At 55.3% G+C, this 22,352-nt stretch overlaps 2 protein-coding genes and 1 pseudogene across 8 annotated transcripts in view; 1 reads left to right on the top strand and 2 right to left on the bottom strand.

The window, feature by feature from the left end:
• Positions 1 to 1,578: 1,578 nt before the first annotated feature.
• BRAT1 (BRCA1 associated ATM activator 1) lies at positions 1,579 to 19,882 on the bottom strand. Of its 3 annotated transcripts, none has more exons than XM_025378619.1 (14): positions 19,618 to 19,882; positions 18,411 to 18,553; positions 11,057 to 11,211; positions 8,721 to 8,868; positions 7,370 to 7,742; positions 6,983 to 7,102; positions 5,768 to 5,859; positions 5,365 to 5,483; positions 5,008 to 5,194; positions 4,689 to 4,762; positions 3,559 to 3,661; positions 3,331 to 3,429; positions 2,967 to 3,139; positions 1,579 to 2,487 (listed from the first exon to the last, which is right to left on the bottom strand). In XM_025378619.1, the coding sequence occupies exons 2-14, from the start codon at positions 18,535 to 18,537 to the stop codon at positions 1,792 to 1,794; spliced, it is 2,466 nt and encodes an 821-aa protein (XP_025234404.1). In that variant the 5' UTR covers positions 18,538 to 18,553; positions 19,618 to 19,882; the 3' UTR covers positions 1,579 to 1,791. The 3 variants fall into 3 exon arrangements, with proteins under 3 accessions (XP_025234404.1, XP_025234405.1, XP_025234406.1); XM_025378620.1 differs by having other exon boundaries at positions 8,721 to 8,865; positions 19,618 to 19,836; XM_025378621.1 differs by lacking the exon at positions 8,721 to 8,868.
• Positions 15,268 to 15,363, bottom strand: LOC112621990 (annotated as a pseudogene).
• Positions 19,883 to 21,611: 1,729 nt separating the features above from the next.
• The window catches only part of IQCE (IQ motif containing E), a 50,312-nt gene continuing 49,571 nt past the window's right edge, over positions 21,612 to 22,352 (top strand). For 4 of the 5 annotated variants that reach the window (XM_025381132.1, XM_025381130.1, XM_025381133.1 and 1 more), the window contains exon 1: positions 21,618 to 21,857. In XM_025381132.1, coding sequence (XP_025236917.1) covers positions 21,822 to 21,857 — 36 coding nt within the window. In that variant the 5' untranslated portion in view covers positions 21,618 to 21,821. Of the gene's footprint in view, positions 21,858 to 22,352 lie in introns of all 5 variants that reach the window. The other variant, XM_025381134.1, reaches the window with a different exon arrangement.

Raw genomic sequence — 22,352 nt, 5'->3', positions numbered from 1 at the left:
CACAAAAGACCCCAGAGCCAGAGTAATTTTGAAAAAGAACAAAGCTGGTGGCATCACATTACTTGACTTCAGAGTATACTACAAAGTTACAGTAAGCAAAACAGTATGGTACTGGCATACAAACAGACACACAGACCAGTGGAACAGAACAGAGCACAGAAATAAACCCTCATGATTAGTCTTTGACAAGGGTGCCAAGAATACACAGTGGGGAAAGGATAGTCCCTTCAATAAGAGAGGACCAGACTACTCAGGAGGCTGAGGCAGGAGAATTGGTTGAACCCAGGAGGCAGAGGTTGCAGTGAGCTAAGATTGCGCCACCACACTCCAGCCTGGACAAGAGGGAGACTCTGTCTCAGTAAATAAATACGTAAATGAATAAGAGGACCTAGGGAGACTATCTCTACAAAGATTTTAAAAATTAGTTGGGTGTGGTGGCATGCGCCTATAGTCCCAGCTGCTTCGGAGGCTGAGGCAGGCAGGTGGCTTGAGCCCAGTAAGTCGAAGCTGCAGTGAACTGACCATGCCACTGCACTCCAGCCTGGGCCGCAGAGCAAGACCCCATCTGTAAAACAAACTAAAACATCACTGGGCGCAGTGGCTCATGCCTATAATCCCAGCACTTTGGGAGGCCAAGGCAGGCAAATTACCTGAGCTCAGGAGTTTGAGAGCAGCCTGGGCAACATGGTGAAACTTTGTCTCTACAAAGAAAATACCCCAAAAAAGTAGCCAGGCATGGTGACCTGTGACTGTAGTCCCAGCTACTTGGGAGGCTGAAGTGGGAGGATCACTTGAGCCTGGGATGTACAGGTTAGTGAGCTGAGATTGCATCACTGCACTGCAGCCTAGGGGACAGATCAAGACAAGAAAGAAAGAGAAAGGAAAGAAAGGAAAGAAAGGAAAGGAAGGAAAGGAAGGAAAGGACGGAAGGAAGAAAGGAAGGAAGGAAGGAAGGAAGGAAGGAAGGAAGGAAGGAAGGAAGGAAGGAAGGAAGGAAGGAAGGAAGGAAGGAAGGAAGGAAGGAAGGAAGGAAGGAAGGAAGGAAGGAAATAAATTGGCCGGGCACAGTGGCTCACGCCTGTAATCCCAGCACTTTGGGAGGCTGAGGTGGGTGGATCACCTGAGGTCAGGAGTTCGAGACCAGCCTGGCTAACATGGTGAAACCCCATTTCTACTAAAAATACAAAAAATTAGCCAGGCATGGTGGCGTGTGCCTGTAATCCCAGCTATTTGGGAGGCTGAGGCAGGAGAATCGCTTGAACCCAGGAGGCAGAGGTTGCAGTGAGCCAAGATCGTGCCACTGCACTCCAGCTTAGGCAAGAAGAGCGAAACTCCATCTCAAAAGAAAGAAAGAAAGAGACAGAGAAAGAGAGAAAGAAAGAAAGAGAGAAAGAGAGAAAAAGAAAGAAAAGGAAAGAAGGAAGGGAAGGGGAGGGAGGAAGGGAGGAAGAAGGGAGGAAGAAGGGAGGGAGGAGGAAGGGAGGGAGGAACAGTGCTGGGAAAACTGGATATCCACACGCGAATGAATGAAACTGGACCCTTGTCTCAGATCATTACTAAATTAACTCAAAATGGATTAAAGACTTCAATGCCATTTATTTTGAGTAGAAAATAAGTCATTTCTTTAATACATCAAAATGTGGCATTTCTTGACCTTGCTTCTCTCCTGGTCCTGGCTTCCCCAGAGGATCCACTGGGCTGGGCTGGAGCCCTGGGGATGGCAGTGTCCCACCGAAGGACATGGCACTGCCTTCCTCAGTCCTGAACCCCAGTGGCAGAATCTGGTTCTACTTAGTAGCAGTCAGCCTCGTCCCCCTGCAGGAAGCCCCCCGTGGCCAGCATGTCCTGCAGGAGGGACTGGGGGCTCTTCTCCACGTGGTCGCTGCTCTCGGCCAGTGTGCTCCGCAGGCCCTCCAGGTCTAGGGACCTGAGCATGGCCAGCACAGCCTCAGGCTCCTGGTCCCCTGGGGGCTGGGCGTGCTCACCCGCCCGGCACCTCGGCAGGGCGGCCTCCACTGAGGCGGTGTTGGGGCCGCCCCCGGCCTCCCGCAGGCTGCTGTAGGAAGCAATCTTGTCCCTCAGGAAGAGGAGGAGGTCACAGGACTTCTGCGCCACGGGGCGGTCGCAGTCAAACAAGGCACAAAAGGCGAAGTCAAAGAGCCCCACGTGGCAGAAAGCCCTCAGTGCCTCGGTGAGTGGCCGGGCTGGGGCCACCTCGGGTAGGGCCACGGCATAGGGGCAGTGGGTACGTGGCGGCCCCAATGTCTGGCCTAGGAACACCAGCGCCAGCTCCAGGCCCTGGGCACGGACCTCCCAGTCCAGGTCCCGGCTTGCCGCCTGCAGCACAGTGGCCACGAACTGCTCCGTGTCCTGGGCCGCGTCGGCGTGGCCGTCCCGCAGCCACTCGGTGAAGACTTGCATGACCGCCCTCCGTGGGAAGCCCTCCGAGTCCACGGAGAGGATGTGCAGGAGCTCCGGGAACAGGCTCTGGGGGACAGGGAGCGGGTGGGATGGTCAGTGGGGCGGCAGGAGTGGGGCTCCCACAACAGGACCCCGGGGGCATCCGTGGGGCTGGCCCCGGGCATGGGCAGTCTAGGGCCACACCCCACTCTGGCACCTTCCTGTGCTATGCAGTGAGCACACTGCCCTCCAATCCTCAGTTTACCCATCTGTCAAATGGAGGTAACCATGTCTAAGTGGAGGGGTGCTGGGGAGACAAGGCGAAGAGCACAGGCCCCACGCCCAGCAGAGCCCCAGGGCCTCGGCAGTCACTCCCACAGGTGCTGCCCACAGCAGCAGCTGCTCCCACGGTGGATGCTGGCTGCTCACCCACCCGCAAGCAGTCGAGCACACACGATGGCCAGGTGGGAACTGCTGGCCGAGGAACCCGCCACCTCCTACCTTCTGGGCCTCTGCGTGCTCAGGGCTGGCAGGGGCTGGTAGCCGAGGAACCCAGCACTTCCTACCTGCCGGGCCTCTGCATACTCAGGGCTGGTGGGGGCGTGCAGGCCCCGGCTGGAAAGTTGCCCCGTGGCGATCACTGCGCTCGCTCGGACGTAACTCTCAGGGTCCTGGAGGAGCTGCCGGGCCAGCTCAGGCACCTCTGAAGCCAGGAGGGCGCATCTGAAGTCAGCCTGCCCTGGGGGTCGAAGTGGCCACATGCAGCTGTGACCGAGGGCCGAGCCTTGCCGCCTTGGCCTCTGCCTCCACCCCCTTGTGGGCAGCCAACATGGCCCAAGTTTCTAGAGCCAGCAAGAGGCTGCTGGTGCACCCCGGCTCAGTGAGCCCCCAGCAGGCGGAAAGGCAGCCCCTCCATCTGCCAGCACTCACCTCCCCAGTGCCTGCTCAGCTGGGTCAGGAACTCGAGGGCGGAGTCCCTCACCTCCCAGCAGGGGTGGCACAGGCGTTTCTGCAGCACAGGGAACAGCTCTAGGGCGGGAAGGGGCAGGTCAGGGCGAGCTTGGGGCCAGGCTCACGCTGCCCTCGGAGCCGCCCAGTCCCTGCTGCCTCCACCCCTGCGACTCCAGCTCCGTTCACCCCTGTGAGGGGCTGCGTTACCTCTGAGGAACTGCGGGATGAGGGGGCCAAGATCAGCGCAGCCAGGGGTCTTGGGTGAGCTCAGAAGCCACCGGAGTGTGGCCTGGAAGGCCTTCTTCAGAACCTGGAGCAGACAGGGCGGGCTGTAGGGCCACGAGAGGCAGAGGGACAAGCTGTCTGCCTGTCCCCTCACCTTCCTCTGTGCTGCCCCCACTGCAGGGACAGAGATGGGGACAGGAAGTGGAGAGAGAAGGGAACACTGGGCTTCCTTCTTTTTTAGAGACAGGGTCTCACTGCAGCCTCCACCTCCCAGGCTCAAACAATCCTCCTGCCTCAGCCTTATGAGTGGTTGGGGCTAGAGGCACACATCACCATGCCCCGCCAATTTTTGCAGTCAAATGCTCTACCCCTGAGCTACACCCCGGGGCTAATTTTTGTATTTTTTGTAGAGATGGGATCTTGCTATGTTGCCCAGGCTGGACTCAAAGTCCTGGGCTCCACAGATCCTCCCACAGCACAGTAATCACAGCTCTGAGCTCCACACCCCTCTCAGGCTGATTTTAATAAGGCAGGATCTGCTGCGGAAGCGGCTCCCCAGACTGTGAGCAGGAGGCGGCGGTGGCCCCCACCAGAAGACCCACCACCCAGGCAGCGGGATTTCTGCATCAAAACATGACCAATGACGCAGGGCACTTTTCCGTAGGATCTCAGGAGGCCCTGGGCCCTTCCTCCAAAGCTGTCCACTGTCTGCTCAGCAGCAGGCGGCACAAGGTCTGTACCCGCCAGGGCCCAGCTCCACAAGGGGCTATGGAGTGGGCACGTTCACAAACGGTGCTTAGGAGAACCCGGAGCCCACGCCCAGGGCTGTCCTGGTGCCACTTCATTTCCCTTGTCCAGAATTCCCTGCAGGCCGCCTGGCCGGCGCCCCTGCTCCCCACGGCCCCACACATCCCTGCATGCTGATGTATCTTCACCAACAAGAGGCCCTGGGCCCGACGCATGCAGCCACCTGTGTCATGAAGCTCTCTGAGCAGTGACTCTGTGGCCCTGTGTGAAGGCCCCGTCCCTAGAGGCCCGCATGGGGCCAGGGTGGAGTGGGGGGTGGGTCCCACTGCCTCTGCCTCCCTCCTCTCCTCGTTCCCTATCCGTACCGTGGGGCTGGAGCCGGGGCTCTCGAGGCACTCCAGGAGGACAGCAAGCGCCTGTGTCACCAACTCCTGGGGGCCTGAGACAGAGGTGAGCGGATAAACCACCCCCACCTCCCCCCCACGGCCCTCCCCATCAACTCTGGGAAGGAGCAGGACAAGGCCTCATTCGCCAGCTGAAACCTCCTGCACAGCCCCTGCACCCCTCAGCCCCCGCCCCAGAGAAGAAACACAGAGGGACAGCAATTCCCAGGCGCCTCCGAGCAGAAAGGAGAGTGGGGGCTTGGGTTTCGCCCAACACCAAAGCCGTACAGAACACACTCACCTGTCCCCTCTGACAGCGTCCCCAGGAAGTCGAGGGCTGCTCGCTGGACCCGGACGCAGCCCGCCAGAGTCCCACAGAGGTGGCCCCCCACGCTGGAGGCGGGGGCAGCCGAGCCATCACAGAGCCGCAGGACAGTCACTGCAGCTCCCAGCAGGGACGCCTGGGGCCACGGCGACGGGCGCTGGGGCTGGCGAGGGAGGGGAGCGTTAGCCAAGGTTGCGGTCCCACTGCCAGCGTGGATGCAGGGGCGCTGGGGCTTCGAGGCCAGTGGGGTGGGGTGCGGGGCGTCAGCCCAGGTTGCGGTCCCACTGCCGGCGTGGATGCTGCCGGGCTGCATGAGGGCGGGGCCACACCTACCAGCGGCTGCAGCTCCTCCAGGTGAGCCAGGGTGCGGCACAGGAGGCCCGCACAGGACGACTTGGAGGCCAGGAGCGCGTCCACCGTCGTGGCGTCGTCTGCCGTCCCGTCCAGCAAGCCTGGGGGCCAAGCCAGGAAAGAGCTCCCTTAGAGAGCACTTCTGCCTGCCCACGGTCGCCAGCCACCCCCTGGCCACCACTCGCAGCAGAGGCCAGGACCTGGGTGCAGAGCAGCGGCTCACCAGGGATGATGGCCACGGCCCCGGTCCCCTTTCCTCTTAGTGGGAGGCCTGGGTGTGACTAAAGTGGGATGGGGGTGGTGAGTCTGGTACTCCCATCCATCTCCCCTCCCCCAGCTGCAGGGACCCAGGTTCCGCCCTCCCAGCCTTTTCTGAGCGGCGTACCTGGGGGTCCGGGGGCCTGAACTGTGGCCTTCAGGACACAGGCCAGGGGCTGGAGGAGGACCTGGAAGGCCTGGGTCCTCAGTGCCTGTGGGCTGGAGACAAACACACAGTGAGCGCCGTGACCCTGGCCATGAGGCAAGCTGGCTGTGCTAACATCCCCAGCAAGCCTGGAGCAAATCAGGGAGGGGGTTGGGACACCCCGCCAAGAAACAGTTTCTCTGCAGGCCACTGGCCAGGGGACGCCATGGGACAGAGAGTGGCGGGGAGACAGACCTGACCAAGGAGATGAGCCTGATACTCCCAATGTCCTTAGGAGCAGACACTGAGGGGTCTCCTGGAGGGCCCGGCCATGCACCCAGAGAGAGGGGCAGTGCCCACTCAGGCGGACAGGGACGGGGTGTCCCCAGGTGTGCACCGCGTCCACTTTGTAGGAGGGACCTGCCCTCATGTCTGGGTCCAGGTGGGGGCAGTGCCCGCTCAGGGGGACAGGGACAGGGTGCCCCCAGCCTCCTGGGTGTCCCCAGGTGTGCACAGCATCCACTTTGTAGGAGGGACCTGCCCTCACATCTGGGCCCAGGTGGGGGCAGTGTCCCCACAGTGCATTCCTGCAAGGCCGGGTCTGTTCCTCCGTCCTCCCCGTCTACTCTCCTAAACATTCGGCGATCCCGGAGCTCAGAGCCGGGCTTTCATGGTACCCTTGGGCCCTTTGGGCAGCGGGTCCTGAGGTCATGTCCACCCCTAATGTGAGCCCACCCAGAACCCTGGCAGGCCATCCACAGCCTTCCCACCTGTCCTGACCCAGGCACTGCCGTTCCACCGCCCCCAGGCCCCCCATCTGCATGGTGTACGTGCTGGGGAGCTCCAGCACCTCCAACCAAGGCTGCGGTGGGGGACAGGTGGGAGGGCAGCGGAGCGCAGGGCCTGGGCAGGATCATCCCGCTCTGGGCAGAGCAGCTCCGGCCATCCTTCTTACCTCTGGGGATCTCGCAGAGCTTTTGTCTTGAAACAATTATTCTGTTGCTAAAGATCCTGCAGAAGCCGCCAGCCTGCACGACTGCCACGCGTAACCCACGCATGGCCCAATCACACCCCATACGGCCGCCTGACTGTCCCTGGTTTCCGGAACTCCCCTGCCTTGAGGGCTGCGCTCTCAACCTCCCTGCCTGCCCTGGCTCCCAACACCCGCCTCGGCATGAAACGCACCCCAGCCCATACCAGTGCTCGAGCTTCAGGATCCCCAAAGCCAGGGGTCCCACGTGGGTGGGACCCAGGCAGCTCAGAGCCTGCGCCAGCATCTCCCACAGGCCGCCATCAGAAGAACTGAACACAGGAGAACTGCAGGGAGACCCCAGAGAGAGAAATTATCCCCCATCCCCTAAAACCCCATTCCAGGCCTGGCTGAGAGACTGCCATGGCCCCAGCGCTGAAGGTGCCCAGCCCAGGACAGGCCTTTCCCCCCGAGGGTTCCAGGGTCACCCCGGTGCTGCTTCACTGCAGGCCACATCCTCAGGGAGTCTCTGGCTGCCAGTGGGACATGCCCGGGCATCATCTGAGGAAAACAATTGCCACCCAGGCCCCCCAGCTGCGTCCCGGGGGCCTGACCGAGCCACACAGAGAAGCAGGTCCACGAGCGAGTGTGCGGCGGGGATGGGGTCTCTCTCCAGCAGACAGGCCACGCGGGGACTCAGCCGCACCCACAGGGCTTCCGTCCAGGGGCTCTGGCAGCGCCCGAAGGTCGTGGTCAGGACGTTCAGGGCCTGAGTGACCTTGGGGGTGGCCGTGCAGCACAAGGACTCCTCCACATGATCTGTGATCTTCTGGGCACACGCGGGCCAGTCATCCCCCCGCAGGCAGGGGTGCCCCTCGGCTCCACCTCGCATGGACAAAGCCAGGACGTGCACCAGGAGCTGACTGGCCGCCGAGGCCACAAACAGGCTGGAGTCTCCCTGTAGGGAGAAGATGGTGTCGACTGCACCTGGGCAGGGGATGGGGCAAGACAGGAAAAAGGGGATGAGCCAGAATAGAGCCAGGGGAGGCAGACAGCAACCTTAATCCAGGACTCCAGGGCCTCAGGGAAGATGCAAACAGCAGAGGGCACCCCAAGACGCCCCCAAATGCCCCTCCACTCAAAAGCAAAAGAGAACAGGAACTGAAGCTCCCTAGAGACAAGCACCTTCCCCCCAGCTGAGCATTAAACACACACAGCTTGTGATGCTTCCCAATTCGTTCCTTGTTGTTTTTTGTTCTTCTTGTTGTTGTTGTTTTGAGACGGAGTCTCGTTCCGTCACCCAGGCTGGAGTACAATGGTGCAATCTTGGCTCACTGCAACCTCCACCTCCCGGGTTCAAGCCATTCTCCCACCTCAGTCTCCCAAGCAGCTGGGATTACAGGCACCTGCCATCATGCCCTGCTAATTTTTGTATTTTTAGTAGAGATGGGGTTTCACCATGTTGGCCAGGCTGGTCTTGAACTCCTGACCTCAGGTGATCCACCTGCCTTGGCCTCCCAAAGTGCTCAGATTACAGGCGTGAGCCACTGTGCCCAGCCTTGTTTCTTGTGTTTTGAGACAGGGTCTTGCTCTGTAGCCTAAGCTGGAGTGCAATGGCTCAACCACTGCTCACTGCAGCCTCCACCCCCTGGACTCAAAAGATCCTCTTGCTTCAGCCTCCCGAGTAGCCAGGACTATAGCCATGCGCCACCACGCCTGGCTCTCAAATAGTTTCAAAGACTGAGTCCTCACAGCTGATCTGTAAATGGCTGAGAAAGCCGTCTCGGCTCCTAGGGCCTGACTTGCAAACCAGAGGACACTGGACAGCAGTACTGTCACGGTGCATTCTTCACAACAACCCTGCGACATCGCACAGACCAGACGCTCAGATTCAGCAAGGTGCAGTGACTCCCCTCGGGTCACACAGGCAGGATGAGGAATGGGGTGGGGTGTGGGCGCACTCACCGTGGTCAGCCAGGAAGCGCAGGGCGCTGGCGTGCTGTGCCAGGGAGCGCAGGCCCTGGATCCAGCCGCTGCGCACGGTGGGGACGGCCCAGGCTGCTCGGCCGAGGGGTCCTGCCTCCCCAAAGAGCCCTGGTAGCAACTCCCCCTGCTGGGAAGCAAAAAAAGAGGTGAGGAGGGGCCGGGCGCGATGACTCGTGCCTGTAATCCCAGCACTTTGGGAGGCTGAGGAGGGCAGATCACGAGGTCAGGAGTTCAAGACCAGCCTGACCAACATGGTGAAACCCCGTCTCTACTAGAAATACAAAAATCTGCCGGGTGTGTTGGCACGCACCTGTAATCCCAGCTACTCAGAAGGCTGAGGCAGGAGAATCGCTTGAACCTGGGAGGCAGAGGTTGCAGTGAGCCAAGATCGCACCACTGCACACCAGCCTGGGTAACAGAGCGAGACTCCGTCTCAAAAAAACAAACAAAAAAGAGGTTAGGGGACCTGGCAGGTTTCCAGGGATGTGGAGCAAAGCACAGATGGGTTTTCAGTTTTCCAGGGCTGGTGGAGGCACTTTTGGAGGACGCTTTCATGTATGTATGTATGTATGTATGTACGTACGTATGTATGTATGTATGTATGTATGTATTTATTGACAGTCTCACTCTGTTGCCCAGGCTGGAGTGCAGTGGCACAATCTCGGCTCACTGCAACCTCTGCCTCCCGGGCTCAAGCTATTCCCCTGTCTCAGCCTCCCGAGTAGCTGGGATTACAGGTGCCCGCCACCACACCCAGCTAATTTTTGCATTTTTAGTAAAGACAGGTCTTTACCATGTTTGTCAGGCTAGTCTCGAACTCCTGACCTCAGGTGATCCGCCTGCCTCAGCCTCCCAAAGTGCTGGGATTACAGGCATGAGCCACCGCGCCTGGTCTGGAGGGCCCTTTCCTGCCAGCTGCTGACAGACAAAGGCCCCCGGATTCACTGTACGGCAGCGCCCTAGGATGTCTTGGAAAGTCTGTCCTGCAGCAGGATGGTGCCTGGGTGGGCTGCTAGGGAGGCTGCAGGTGCTTAATTGGGGGGCACCATGAATGGCAGTAGCTAACGGTACTGGATGTGCCTTCGAGCAACCTGGCGAGGGCCTGTGGGGCACCAAGAGAAGCCGTCGTGCTAGACGGGCAAGGGCCCTGAAGCTCACATCAGGCATCACCTAACAGACTCAGCGCTGCCTGTTTGGAGCTGGAAGACACAGCTCTGGAGGGCTCTCGAGCTCTCATGCCTTGTTGCTACGTAGAAATTCTTGGCTGGGAGCAGTGGCTCATGACCAAGGCAGGAGGATTGCTTGAGGCCAGGAGTTTGAGACCAGCCTGGGCAACATAGTGAGACCCCATCTCTACCAAAGATAAAAAAAAGTTAGTCAGGTGCATGCACCTGTGGACCCAGCTACTCAGGAGGCTGAATGGGGAGGGTCACTTGAGCCCAGGAGGTCAAGGCTGCAGTGAGCTGCCACTGCACTCCAGCCTGGCCAACAGAGCAGGATTCTGTCTCTAAAAAACAAACAAAAAAAGGCCGGGTGTGGTGGCTCACGCCTGCAATCCCAGCATTTTGGGAGGCCGAGGCAGACTGATCACTTGAGGTCAGGAGTTTGTGACCAGCCTGGCCAAAATGGTGAAACCCCGTCTCTACTAAAAATATAAAACTTAGCTGGGCATGGTGGCAGGTGCCTGTAGTCCCGGATACTCGGGAGGCTGAGGCAGGAGAATCGCTTGAACCTGGGAGGTGGAGACTGCAGTTAGCTGAGTTTGAGCCACTGCACTCCAGCCTGGGTCTCAAAAAATAGTAATAAAATAAAATAAAAAATAAATAAAATTAGTTAATTTTTTTTTAAAAAGACATTCTCATTAGTCATTCATTCATCTGTAGGCTGGGTCACTGGAGGTGCAGGATGTGCGGTCTCATTTGGTCCTCATGACAACCCCATGGCGCGGCTACGACTTCCATCTCCGTCCTAGGGAGGGACGGAGGCCACGGCGCGGCTACGACCCCCATCTCCATCCTAGGGAGGGACGGAGGCTTGCGGCCGTGGGAAGGTCAGACAGCTGATCAGAGCTGGGAGCCAATCCCAGTCATCTTATTCCAAAAAACCTCAACTCCTTAGCCCCAGCAACACTCTGGGAGAATTTTTCAAAGGGGCTACAGTCAGGGGTAAAAGCATGCAGTTCTGGCGAGGACACAGCGTTGGGGCAGGCCGCTGGAACTTGGGATGGTGATGGCTACAAACGCCCCACCTGGCTGCAGGAGGAGAAGGTTGCCCACCTCTCCACGGGACACTCGGGTGGGAGGCCCCAGGCTCACCTGAAGATACTGGAAGCAGTTTTCCTGGGCTGCGAAGGTTCCTGCCAGGCGCAGAGAGAAGGAGAGGACCCCGGGACTCAGGTCCTGGACTTTCAGCACATGGGACAGCAGCTCCACCAGGCAGGGGTGCCCCTGCAGCAGCACGAGACTGGACTCTGTGGGGACAGCCCAGCCTAGGAGTTACCAGGGGCACAGCACCAGGTGTCCCCCTGGATGACTGCTCTTCTCCTAGCAATTCCCAGACCCTTTTCTTGCAGGGTGTTAGATTTAGGGATCCAACTGGGAAAAAAATATTTGCAACAAATACGGCAAATGACTCATAATTTTAATTCAGTAAGGGCAGAAAAACTAGAAAGTTTAACAACAGCTGAAAGGCGGAACATTTTCACCTTTCACAACAGGTGAATAGCCAAAGATGCTGGAAAAAATGTTCTGCCTCACTGACAGTGAAAAAGAAATACAAATAAAAGTGAAAGACCAGGCTGGGCGCAGCGGCTCACGCCTGTAATCCCAGCACTTTTATGAGGCCGAGGCTTGTGGTCACTTGAGCTCAGGAGTTTGAGACCAGCCTGGCTAATATGGCGAAGCCCTGTCTCTACTAAAAATACAAAAAATTAGCCGGGTGTGGTGGTTCATGCCTGTAGTCCCAGCTAATCAGGAGGCTGAGGCAGGAGAATCGCTTGAATCCATGAGGCAGAGGTTGCAGTGAGCCGAGATTGCGTCACTGCACACCGCACACCCCAGCCTGGTTGACGGAGCGAGATTCCATTCCAAAAAAATAAAAAATAAAACAAAAAGTAGAAGAGCATTTTCACCTTTCAAATGGGTACTTTTCCTTAGCGCTCTGTGCAAGGAGGTACAATGGAACAGGCATTCCTCTCTAGATGTGACATCCTGTATTTCTATACCTAGCTACGCTATTGCTCAAAAGCACCAGTGGCGAAAAAGATATTTTGAGGCAAAGGCTGGGAGAGTTTTCCAGTGAGAGGCTCTTGTAGAAAGAATGTGGTTCAGTAAGAAGGAGAGTGAGGAGCATGCAGAGGAGGAGAACCAGGCCAGGACTCAAAAAGCACTGAGTCCACCTGAATCAGCACCGCAGGCTGGGCGAGGTGCTCATACCTGTAGTCCTGGCACTTTGGGAGGCCAAGGCAAGAGGATCACTTGAGCCCAGGAGTTCAAGACCAGCCTGGGCAACATAGCAAGACCCTGTCTCTACAAAAAAATAAAATAAAATAAAATAAAACAAAAATTCGCCTGGAGTGGTGGCACACATCTGTAGTCCCAGTTACTCAGGAGGCTGAGACAGGAGGATCGCTTGAGCCCAGGAGTTCAAGGCTGCAGTGAGCTATGAAGGCACCACTGTACTACAGCCTGGGCGACAGAGGGAGACCCTGTCTCTAAAAAAAAAAAAAAAAAGGCGGAGCGCGGTGGCTCATGTCTGTAATCCCAGCACTTTGGGAGGCTGAGGCAGGCAGATCACGAGGTCAGGAGATTGAGACCATCCTGACAAACATGGTGAAACCCTGCCTCTACTAAAATATAAAAAATGAGCCGGGTGTGGTGGTGTGCGCCTGTAGTCCCAGGTACTCAGGAGGCTGAGGCAGGAGAATTGCTTGAACTTGGGAGGTGGAGGTTGCAGTGAGCCGAGATTGCACCACTGCACTGCAGCCTGGTGACAGGGCAAGACTCTGCCTCAAAAAAAAAAAAAAAACCTCACTGAGTTCAAAACTAAAAACTCATTGTTGAAGGTTTTGAAACAAAACTCATTGTTGAAGGTTTTGAAACAAAACAGAATTAAAATACTAAACAACAATAACAGAAGCTCGTGATGACCGGAAGGTCAAGCGCTCTGAGATCCTTCAGTTCCCTGGATAGAGAATGGAAAGTCTAATTAACTTCAGACTTTTAAAAAAAATCCAGTTCTCATGCTAAAAATGTAAGAGTAACTACTAAAGAACATAAATAAGCCTGTGGTCCCAGCATCTTGAGAGGCCGAGGTGGGCAGATCACCTGAGCCCAGGAGTTCAAGACCAGGTTGGGCAACACAGGAAGATCTCTCTATAAAAATTCGCTGGGAGGCCAGGCACGGTGGCTCAAGCCTGTAATCCCAGCACTTTGGGAGGCCGAGATGGGCGGATCACGAGGTCAGGAGATCAAGACCATGCTGGCTAACATGGTGAAACCCCATCTCTACTACAAAAATACAAAAAACTAGCCAGGCGAGGTGGCGGCGCCTGTAGTCCCAGCTACTCGGGAGACCGAGGCAGGAGAATGGCGTAAACCCGGGAGGTGGAGCTTGCAGTGAGCTGAGATCTGGCCACTGCACTCCAGCCTGGGCGACAGAGCCAGACTCCGTCTCAAAAAAAAAAATTCGCTGGGCGTGGTGGCACGCATCTGTAGTCCCATCTACACTGGAAGCTGAGACGGGAAGATTGCCTGAGCCCAGGAGGTCAAGGCTGCAGTGAGCCGTGATTACACCACTGGCCTCTAGCCTGGACAATAGCGCAAGAACTTGTCTAAAAAAAAGAACATAAATAGAATGTATCACTTCAAAACCAGAAGAGGAAAGATTAAAAAAAAAAAAAAAAGCTTTATCAATCTGATGGAGGGCAGAAAAGGAGGAGGATAAAGGCACAAAGATAAGGCACAGGAAATTAAAAAATACAAAAGAATTCGAATCTAACGGTCGCCTCGACAAATTAAAGAGATCAAACTTATCTGTTAAAAGAAAGAGTTGCTGAGATTAAATTAAACACTGAAAACGAGCAACGTGGTGTTTCTAAAAGCAATAAAATGCAACAAAGGGAAAGGCTGGGAGCAGGAGAGAAAAAGACACAGCAGGCAAATTCTAACTTTAAAGAAGCTGGTGTAGCAACAGTAATAGCAAACAAAATGGGCTATAAAGCAAAAAGCAGTATTCACTCAGAAGAAAGTTCACTGATCACACAGAGAAATTCCAGAAAGATACAACATTCCTACATCTATGTATATCTAACCTAACGTCAAAACGTGTAAAGCAGCCTGGGCAACATGGTGAAACCGTCTCCGCAAAAAAATACAAAAAATTCGCTGGGTGTGCTGGTGTGTCCTTGTAGTCCCAGCCATCCAGGGGGCTGGGATGGGAGGATCACTTGAGCCCAGAAGTTGAGGCTACAGTGAGCCGTGATCACGCCACTGCATACTAGCCTGGGTGACAAAGTGAGACCCTGTCTCCAAAAAAAAAAAAAAAAAAAAGGCCAGGCACAGTGGCTCACACCTGTAATCCTGGCGAGAGGCCAAGGCGGGCAGACTGCTTGAGCCCAGGAGTTTGACACCAGCCTGGGTAACACAGTGAAACCCCGTCACTACAAAAAATACAAAAACTTAGCCGGGCATGGTGGTGGGCTCCTGTGGTCCCAGCTATTAGGGAGGCTGAGGTGGCAGAATCATCTGAGCCCAAGAAGTCGAGGCTGCAGTAAGCCGAGATCATGCCACGGTACTCCAGCCTGGGCAATAGAGCAAGACTCCGTCTCAAAAAAAAAGAAAAAGAAAAAGAAAAAAATATGTAAAGCAAAAAAAAAGAATGCAACTCAAAGAAAAGTCATGAATCCATGACCTTGGTGTAAGCTTTTTACACACCTCTCAGAAACAAGCAAACAAATTAGCAAGAACATAGCAGGTCTGAACTAATGAACAAGTGTGGAAACTACTCTTTCCATCAAGTACAGCCCAGGAGAAATGACAGAGGCTGGGCCGGGCGCGGTGGCTCAAGCCTGTAATCCCAGCACTTTGGGAGGCCGAGACGGGCGGATCACGAGGTCAGGAGATCGAGACCATCCTGGCTAACACGGTGAAACCCCGTCTCTACTAAAAAATACAAAAACTAGCCGGGCGAAGTGGCGGGCGCCTGTGGTCCCAGCTACTCGGGAGGCTGAGGCAGGAGAATGGCGTGAACCCGGGAGGCGGAGCTTGCAGTGAGCTGAGATCCGGCCACCGCACTCCAGCCTGGGCGACAGAGCCAGACTCAGTCTCAAAAAAAAAAAAAAAAAAAAAAAAAAAAAAAAGAAATGACAGAGGCTGGGAGGGAGGAGGAAACAGGGACTCACTGTGAATCCAGACTCGGTTTCTTTAGGAGAACAAAATTCGATTGTGCTGATGATTCCAGAGCCCTATAAATTTACTAAGAACTGTTGAATTGATACCATTTATTTATTTATTTTGTCCTTTTCTCATGTCAGACGGGTCACGTACCGACATCATACCACAGTTCCACGGTGCCACATCTCACACATGCACCTGAACACTCAATTATCATGCTTAGGCTGGGTGTGGTGGCCCTCCACTGTAATCCCAGCACTTTGGGAGGCCAAGGCGGAGGGATCACCTGAGGTCAGGAGTTGGAGACCAGCCCGGCCAACATGGTGAAATCCCATCCCTACTAAAAATACAAAAATTGGCCGGGCATGGTGGCAGGTGCCTGTAATCCCAGGTACTCGGGAGGCTGAGGCAGGAGGATCGTTTGAACCCAGGAAGCGGAGGTTGCAGTGAGCCGAGATCGTGCCACTGTACCCCAATCTGGGCAACAGAGCAAGACTTGGTCTTGAAAAAAATATATATATATATCATGCTTACAAACTACAGAAGGATCTGGTACACGTTAAGTGGGTGAATTGCAGGGTATGCAAATTATATCTCAATAAAGCTACTGAAAAATACTTCTTAAAATTTGAATACAGGCCGGGCATGGTGCCCCAATCCTGTAATCCCAGCACTTTGGTAAGCCCAGGCGAGAAGACTGCTTGAACCCAGGAGTTCCAAGCCACCTGGGCAAGATGGTGAGACCTCATCTCTATGAGGGAAAAAAAAAAAAAAATAGCTGGGCCTGGTACACACCTGTGATCCCAGCAACTCAAGAGAATGAGGCAGGCAGACTGCTTGAGCCCAGGAGGTCGAGGCCGCAGTGGGCTGTGATCACACCATTGCACTCCAGCCTGGGTGATGGAAAAACCCTGGCTCAAAAAAAAAAAAAAGAAAGAAAAAGAAAGTAAAGAAAAACTGACTACAAACTAGGCCACAGTTGAAGACCTTCAAATACCAAAACATCAAACTCATACAGTGAAATCTCTAGAACACGGAGAAAACTCGCCTGGGTCCTGTGTCTCAATAAAAGTCTCAATAGCTATAAAGACTCAAAACATGTATTTTCTAACCTCCATAAAATAAATTAAAAATCAATAATAAAAAGACTGGAGAAATCCACATTTTGAAACTACATGATATTCTTTTAAATAACTTGTGGGTAGAAAAAAAATCAGAATGAAAAGCATGAAATACTTAGAACTAAATTACAACCAAAGTACTGCATAGTAAAACTGGTAAGATGTAGCTAAAGTCATACTTCTAGAGAAACGCACTCTTAAGTACATATATACACATATATACATACACATATACACACACACACATATACACACACACATATATATGTATTTTTTTTTTTTTTTGGAGACAGAGTCTCACTCCATTGCCCAGGCTGGAGTGCAGTGGCGTTATCTCAGCTCACTGCAACCTCTACCTCCCAGGTTCAAGTGATTCTCCTGCTTCAGCCTCCCGAGTAGCTGGGATTACAGGCATGGACCACCATGTCAGGCTAATTCTTGTATTTTTAGTAGAGACGGGGTTTCACCATGTTAGCCAGGCTGGTTTCCAACTCCTGACCTCAAGTGATCTACCTGCCTCAGCCTACCAAAGTGCTGGGATTATAGGCATGAACCACCGCACCTGGCCTTAAATGTATGTATTAGAAAACAAGGAAGACCCAGATATTTAGCTCAAAAGAGGGTAAACGGCACTTTGGGAAGCAGAGGCAGGTGACTGCCTGAGCCCAGGAGATCGAAAACAGCTTGGACAATACAGTGAGACCCCATCCAAAAAAAAAAAAAAATACAACATAATTTAAAAATAAAACGAGTAAAAGAACAGGGTAAACCAAAAAAAAGAAGTAAAGAATAGCAGAAATTAAAAACATGCAGTCTATCCCAACACAAGGATCGACCATGAGAATAAACATTTCCACGCAAGAATATTTATGTAAAAGGAAAGCCATGATGACACTATTTTTTTTGAGACGGAGTCCATTCTCAGTCGCTCAGGCTGGAGTGCAGTGGTGCGATCTCAGCTCACTGCAACCTCTGACTCCTGGGTTCAAGCCATTCTCCCCTCAGCCTCCCAGGTAGCTGGGATTACAGCGCATGCCACCATGCCTGGCTAATTTTTGTATTTTTAGTGGAGACAAGGTCTCACCATGTTGGCCACGCTGGTCTTGAACTCCTGACTTCAAATGACCTACCTGCCTTGCCCTCCTAAAGTGATGGGATTACGGGCGTGAGCCACCATGTCGGACCTATGACACTACTTAAAATGATGAAAAATGAGAAATATAAACATCTAATAATAACAGTGGAGTGATTCGATGAATTATGGTCCACTCCTACAGCAAATAACACGTAGTCAATAACTAACGTATTACATGGAGAAAACACTCACTATGATGGCAAGAGAGAAAGCAAGACACCAAAATTATATTTACAGTATGACCTCATTTTTTTCCCAGAAAAATACAGCTTTATGATGTGTTATGAAAAAGGCTGGGAGGAAATTAAAAGGTTAATGGTTTAATTTTCCTCTTTACTCTTTTGTTCATGTTTTAAATAACATGAATTACTTTTTTTTTTTTTTTGAGACAGGGTCTCTATCACCCAGGTCAGAGTGCAGTGGCACAATCATAGCTCACTGCAACCTCTACCTCCCGGGTTCAAAGGATCCTCCCATCTCAGCCTCCAGAGTAGATGGGACTACAGGTGCGCCACCAGGCCCAGCTAATTTTTGTTATTTTTTTTTGAGATGAGGTCTCACTATGTTGGACCAGGCTGGTCTCGAACTCCTGGACTTAAGCAATCCGCTCACCTCAGCCTCCCAAAGTGCTGGGATTACAGGTGTGAGCCACTGCATCCAGCCCCTACTTTCATAATCAGAAAGAAAACAAACCTGATGTTTTAAACACACTAAATACAATGAGAACAACAATAAAATAAGTTTGTTCACGCCTTCCACAGAACTGAACCTTGGGATGCCCTGATCGTGGATGAACTGGCTGACTTTCAAGCTCTAACTCTCCAGATAATTCTCTCGGGCTTCATCTTGACTTGCCCTCAGTCTGCCACAGATAATCTCTACGAAGTGAAGGAAAGACATCTGATTTGCAGTTTCTGCCCTTCTTCCAGGACAGGAGAGTCCCCACCCGGTCCCTGCTCCCTGTCCCAGGCTCTGCGTCTGGTCTCTGGATAGACAGTAAACAGCAGCACCACCTCCTTACCTCCTTCAGTGACAGTTTTAAACCAGTCCAGCAGCTTCTCCAAACAGGTGTCATCTGCCACCGGCTGCCTGGGATCTACCAGAACAGCACAGAGAGCAGGGAGCAGCCGGGAGCATTCGGGGTCCATGGTGAGGGCGCAGTCCCTGCAAAGGCAATGTGAGACCCAAACCTCAATGCCCACTGCAGACCCAGCTCGTTCTAGTCACAGCAGCCCACCATGCCTGCTCAGGCCTGGGAAGAGGCCCCAGAACTTTCATCTCAGACCAGGAGAACCATGATCCCCAGACCAGAGGTCTGTTCTGCAGGGATAGATCAAAGCTTTGGTCTAGGTGGGGCCCCGAGCGCTGGTGCTGGGGCTGAAACGGGCAGATAAGAGTCTAGCTGAAATCACAAGGCCTCCAGAGCTGAAAGTCTGTCATCCTTGGGCTTTGGTGCAGTAGGGGCAGCAGCGTGGTGCTGGCCCAGGCTGCAGGTGGGCCAGAGTCAGGGGTATCTTCGAGTTCCGGGGTCGGCCATGTGTGCAGGGGGATATCTATCCATGCCCCAGGGCCAATCTGGGCTGGAAAGTGTCTGTCCCTCCCAAAGTCAAGTGGTGGCTGCATTTGAGGTCGTAAAGCCAGCAGGGGGGTGCGGAGGGGAAGGGGCGACTGTCCGTGTGTCTGTCCCTCTCAGGGTCAGTGTTGGCTGCATTCGGCGTTCTGCAGTCAGCAGGAGGGTGCAGAGGGGAAGGGGAGCCTGTCCTTGTGTCTGTCCCTCCCAGGGTTAGTGGTGGCTGCATCTGACGTCCAGCAGCCGGCGGGGGGAGGGGGGTTCGGCGGGGTGCGGGGGGCCCGGCGGGGTGCGGAGGGGAAGGGGCGCCTGTCCCTCCCAGGACGGGGTGTGCATCCATGCGTCCGGCCTCGGGGGTGGGCGGGGTGGTCAGTGGCTCTGTCTGACCGGGGCATCGTCTGCCAATGTCCGGGGAGGCTGCGTCCCCGGGAAGAGGAACCCTCCCAACACTTTGGAGTCGGTTTTGGCCGCGGGAGCCAGGCCCGAGGGTCCAGAAAGGGCGCCAGACCAGGCGGCCACAGTCGGACTGGGAAGCGAGCGTAGGTCGCGTACACCCCGGGCTGGGCTGCTCCCTGGCCCTCCCGCCCCCTCGGCCGGGCCTCGGCCTCCCCACGCCCGGCTACCGCTACCGCGACCCCCCAGCCTCCGCGCGCCTCACCGCTTGGTTCCGTCCTCCGTCGCAACCACCCCTTCCCCAAGGCTCCGCCTCCGGACTGTGCCACCTGCCAAGCCTGGAGGAGGCGGAGGACGGAGACGGCTGGCGTGGGGAACCGAGACAGCTCTCCTGGAGCCCCCTCTGGAAGCCTCGAGGGCTCACACTTGAAGGAAGGAGTTCAAGCTGAGAGGGACAGGCAGGCGCCAAGCCGGTAGCTCCGACTCATCACCCCCGCCAGGCACCCGATGGTACATGCTGAGCATCCGGTGGGTGGGCGGGGCGTCCCGGGGGCGGGGAATCTCTGAGGAAGGCGCGGCGTTGTATCCGGAGGGGCGGGGCCTCGCCTGCAGGGGCGCCCTGTGTGTGCATCCGCCGGAGCGAGAAAACCACGTGCCGGAGAGAAGCGTCCCGATCTGTGCACCAAAGCCCTTGGTTATTTGGCTTAAGGTTCTCAAATTAGGTCCTCCGCGGCCGCCCTGTGGCTCATGCCTGTAATCCCAGCCTTTTAGGAGGCGCAGTTGGGACGATTGCTTGAAGCCAGGAGTTGAGACCAACCTAGGCAACAAAGCGAGACCCTATCTCTTACAATTAAAAAAAAAAAAAAAAGCCGGGCGCGGTGGCTCACGCCTGTAATCCCAGCACTTTGGGAGGCTGAGGCGGGTGGATCACGAGGTCAGGAGATCGAGACCATCCTGGCTAACACGGTGAAACCCTGTCTGTACTAAAAATACAAAACATTAGCCGGGCGTGGTGGCGGGCGCCTGTAGTCTCAGCTACTCGGGAGGCTGAGGCAGGAAAATGGCGTGAACCTGGGAGGTGGAGGTTGCAGTCAGCCGACATAACGCACTGCACTCCACCCTGGACGACAGAGTGAGACTCCATCTCAAAAAAAAAAAAAAAAAAGAAATGTGACATGGCACGTGTACATTAAATATGAGATTATCAGCAGGGTGTGACACACACCCCATAATTAAACGTATTACTAGTTATTCAGGGCCGGGTGCAGTGGCTCATGCCTGTAATCCAAGCACTTTGGGAGGCAGGGGTGGGCGAATCACGAGGTCAAGAGAGTGAGACCACCCTGGCCAAGGTGGTGAAACCCCGTCTCTACTAAAAATACAAAAATTAGCTGGGCGTGGTGGCATGCACCTGTAGTCCCAGCTACTCGGGGAGCTGAGGCAGGAGAATCGCTTGAATCCAGGAGGCAGAGGTTGCAGTGATCAGAGATCGCACCACTGCACTCCAGCCTGAGCCACAGAGCAAGACCCTGTCAAAAAAAATTTAAAAAGTTATTCGTTGAAACTCACTCATGTACACCCCGTGGAATAAATAAACGCTATAAATAGCCTCAGCTCAGAGTTTTCTTCCCGGAGAGTTGAGGTTAGGACTGGTCTGGCCTTCCAATAAGTTATGAAAGTCTTTCGGAAGTTTATGGAATTCAGAATCACAGATGAAAGGTCATAGATAGGCACAGCTCTATAATTAGGTAAGAGAAGGGCAAGAAGTTTGCGAAGCCCAAGAGTGGGAGAATGGCAAGAGGAGCTTATGCACAGGGAGCACGGAGAGCAAAGCTCCCTGGATGAGACCCTGAAAACAAACACAAGTTTATTATGTGTGTTTGATTGAAGTAGGGTCTTGCTCTGTCGCCCAGGCTAAACTGCAGTGGTGCCATCATAGCTCACTGCAGCCTCGACCTCCTGGGCTCCAAGCGATCCTCCCACCTCAGCCTACCGAGGAACTAGGACTATAGGATGCACCACCATGCCTGGCATTTTATTTATTTTATTTTATTATTTTTCGAGAGACGGGGTCTCGCTATATTGCCCAGGCTGGTATTAAACTCCTGGGCTCAGTTGAATCTCCCGCCTCAGGCTCCCAAAGTGTTGGGATTACAGGCGCGAGCCCCAGTTCTGGGCCGGTTTTTTTCCCCCGGTCTCAGCCCAGCGCTCCGCCCCGGGAACTCCGGGAGCTCTCCTGGTCGGCCGGCCGGCGCCCGTGGACTCTGCGCACGCGCATGGTCGCCCCAGGGGGAAGCGCAGGTTGCGTACGGGCCGGGCGGGTCGGCGGCCTGGTTGCCATGGCAGCGGGGTCGCGGGCCGGCGCCAGGGAAGGCCCGGAGGCTGCAGGCGGCCAGGGCTGCCCGCGGAGCCCCAGACCCAGACGCCCGATCTTGCAGTCCTGAGGGGCGGCCGGGCAGCGCCGCCACCATGTTCCTGGGCACCGGGGAACCGGCCTCGGAGACGGTAAGAACGGGCAAGGGGGCGGCGCCGGGCAGGCGTCCGCGAGGCCTCGGCTCGTCCCGGTCCCCCGCAGCCCTGGGGCCCCGCGCGGTGGCCGGTCCGGGGCGTGAGGACGGGGCGCACGGCCGAGTGACAGCTGCCATTATTGTTACCGCACAAGAGCGCGCTGCAGGCCCCGCGCCACCTGCAGCCTCGCCCGCGCCCGCCTTCGCAGAGGCCGCCGCTTCCAGGAAGCTTTCCGGGAAGCCGCGCCATCGCCTCTGGGCGCCTGTGAGTCTGCGGCCGGCCGGTGACGGAGCTCACGGCGTAAGTGCCTCCGGGCACCCCCAGTCCAAGGCCGGATCCACGAATCCCGTGTAGCCCCAAGCCGTCGGGGTGGGAGGGAGGCAGCCCCAGGGTCTGGGAACCCCGCTTGGTCAGAGGAGGCCTCCTGGAGGAGGGTGGTGCCCCATGTACTCCCCAGGACGAGGGTGCACGGGCCCTCGGTTAGTTCCTTTG

The sequence above is a fragment of the Theropithecus gelada genome, chromosome 3 (genome assembly GCF_003255815.1).
Source record: "Theropithecus gelada isolate Dixy chromosome 3, Tgel_1.0, whole genome shotgun sequence".
NCBI lineage: Eukaryota > Metazoa > Chordata > Mammalia > Primates > Cercopithecidae > Theropithecus > Theropithecus gelada.
The sequence above is the reverse complement of the archived record's forward strand: the minus strand, read 5'-3'. Positions and strand labels throughout refer to the sequence as shown.

Excerpts from the sequence above, each read along its gene's own strand:
- BRAT1 (XM_025378619.1), bottom strand. The coding sequence starts at position 18,537 with ATGGACCCCGAATGCTCCCGGCTGCTCCCTGCTCTCTGTGCTGTTCTG. Across the intron at positions 11,212-18,410 it reads TAAAACTGTCACTGAAGGAG|AGTCCAGTCTCGTGCTGCTG; the intron begins GTAAGGAGGTGG and ends CTGTCCCCACAG. Across the intron at positions 5,484-5,767 it reads TCAGGCCCCCGGACCCCCAG|GCTTGCTGGACGGGACGGCA; the intron begins GTACGCCGCTCA and ends CTTGGCCCCCAG.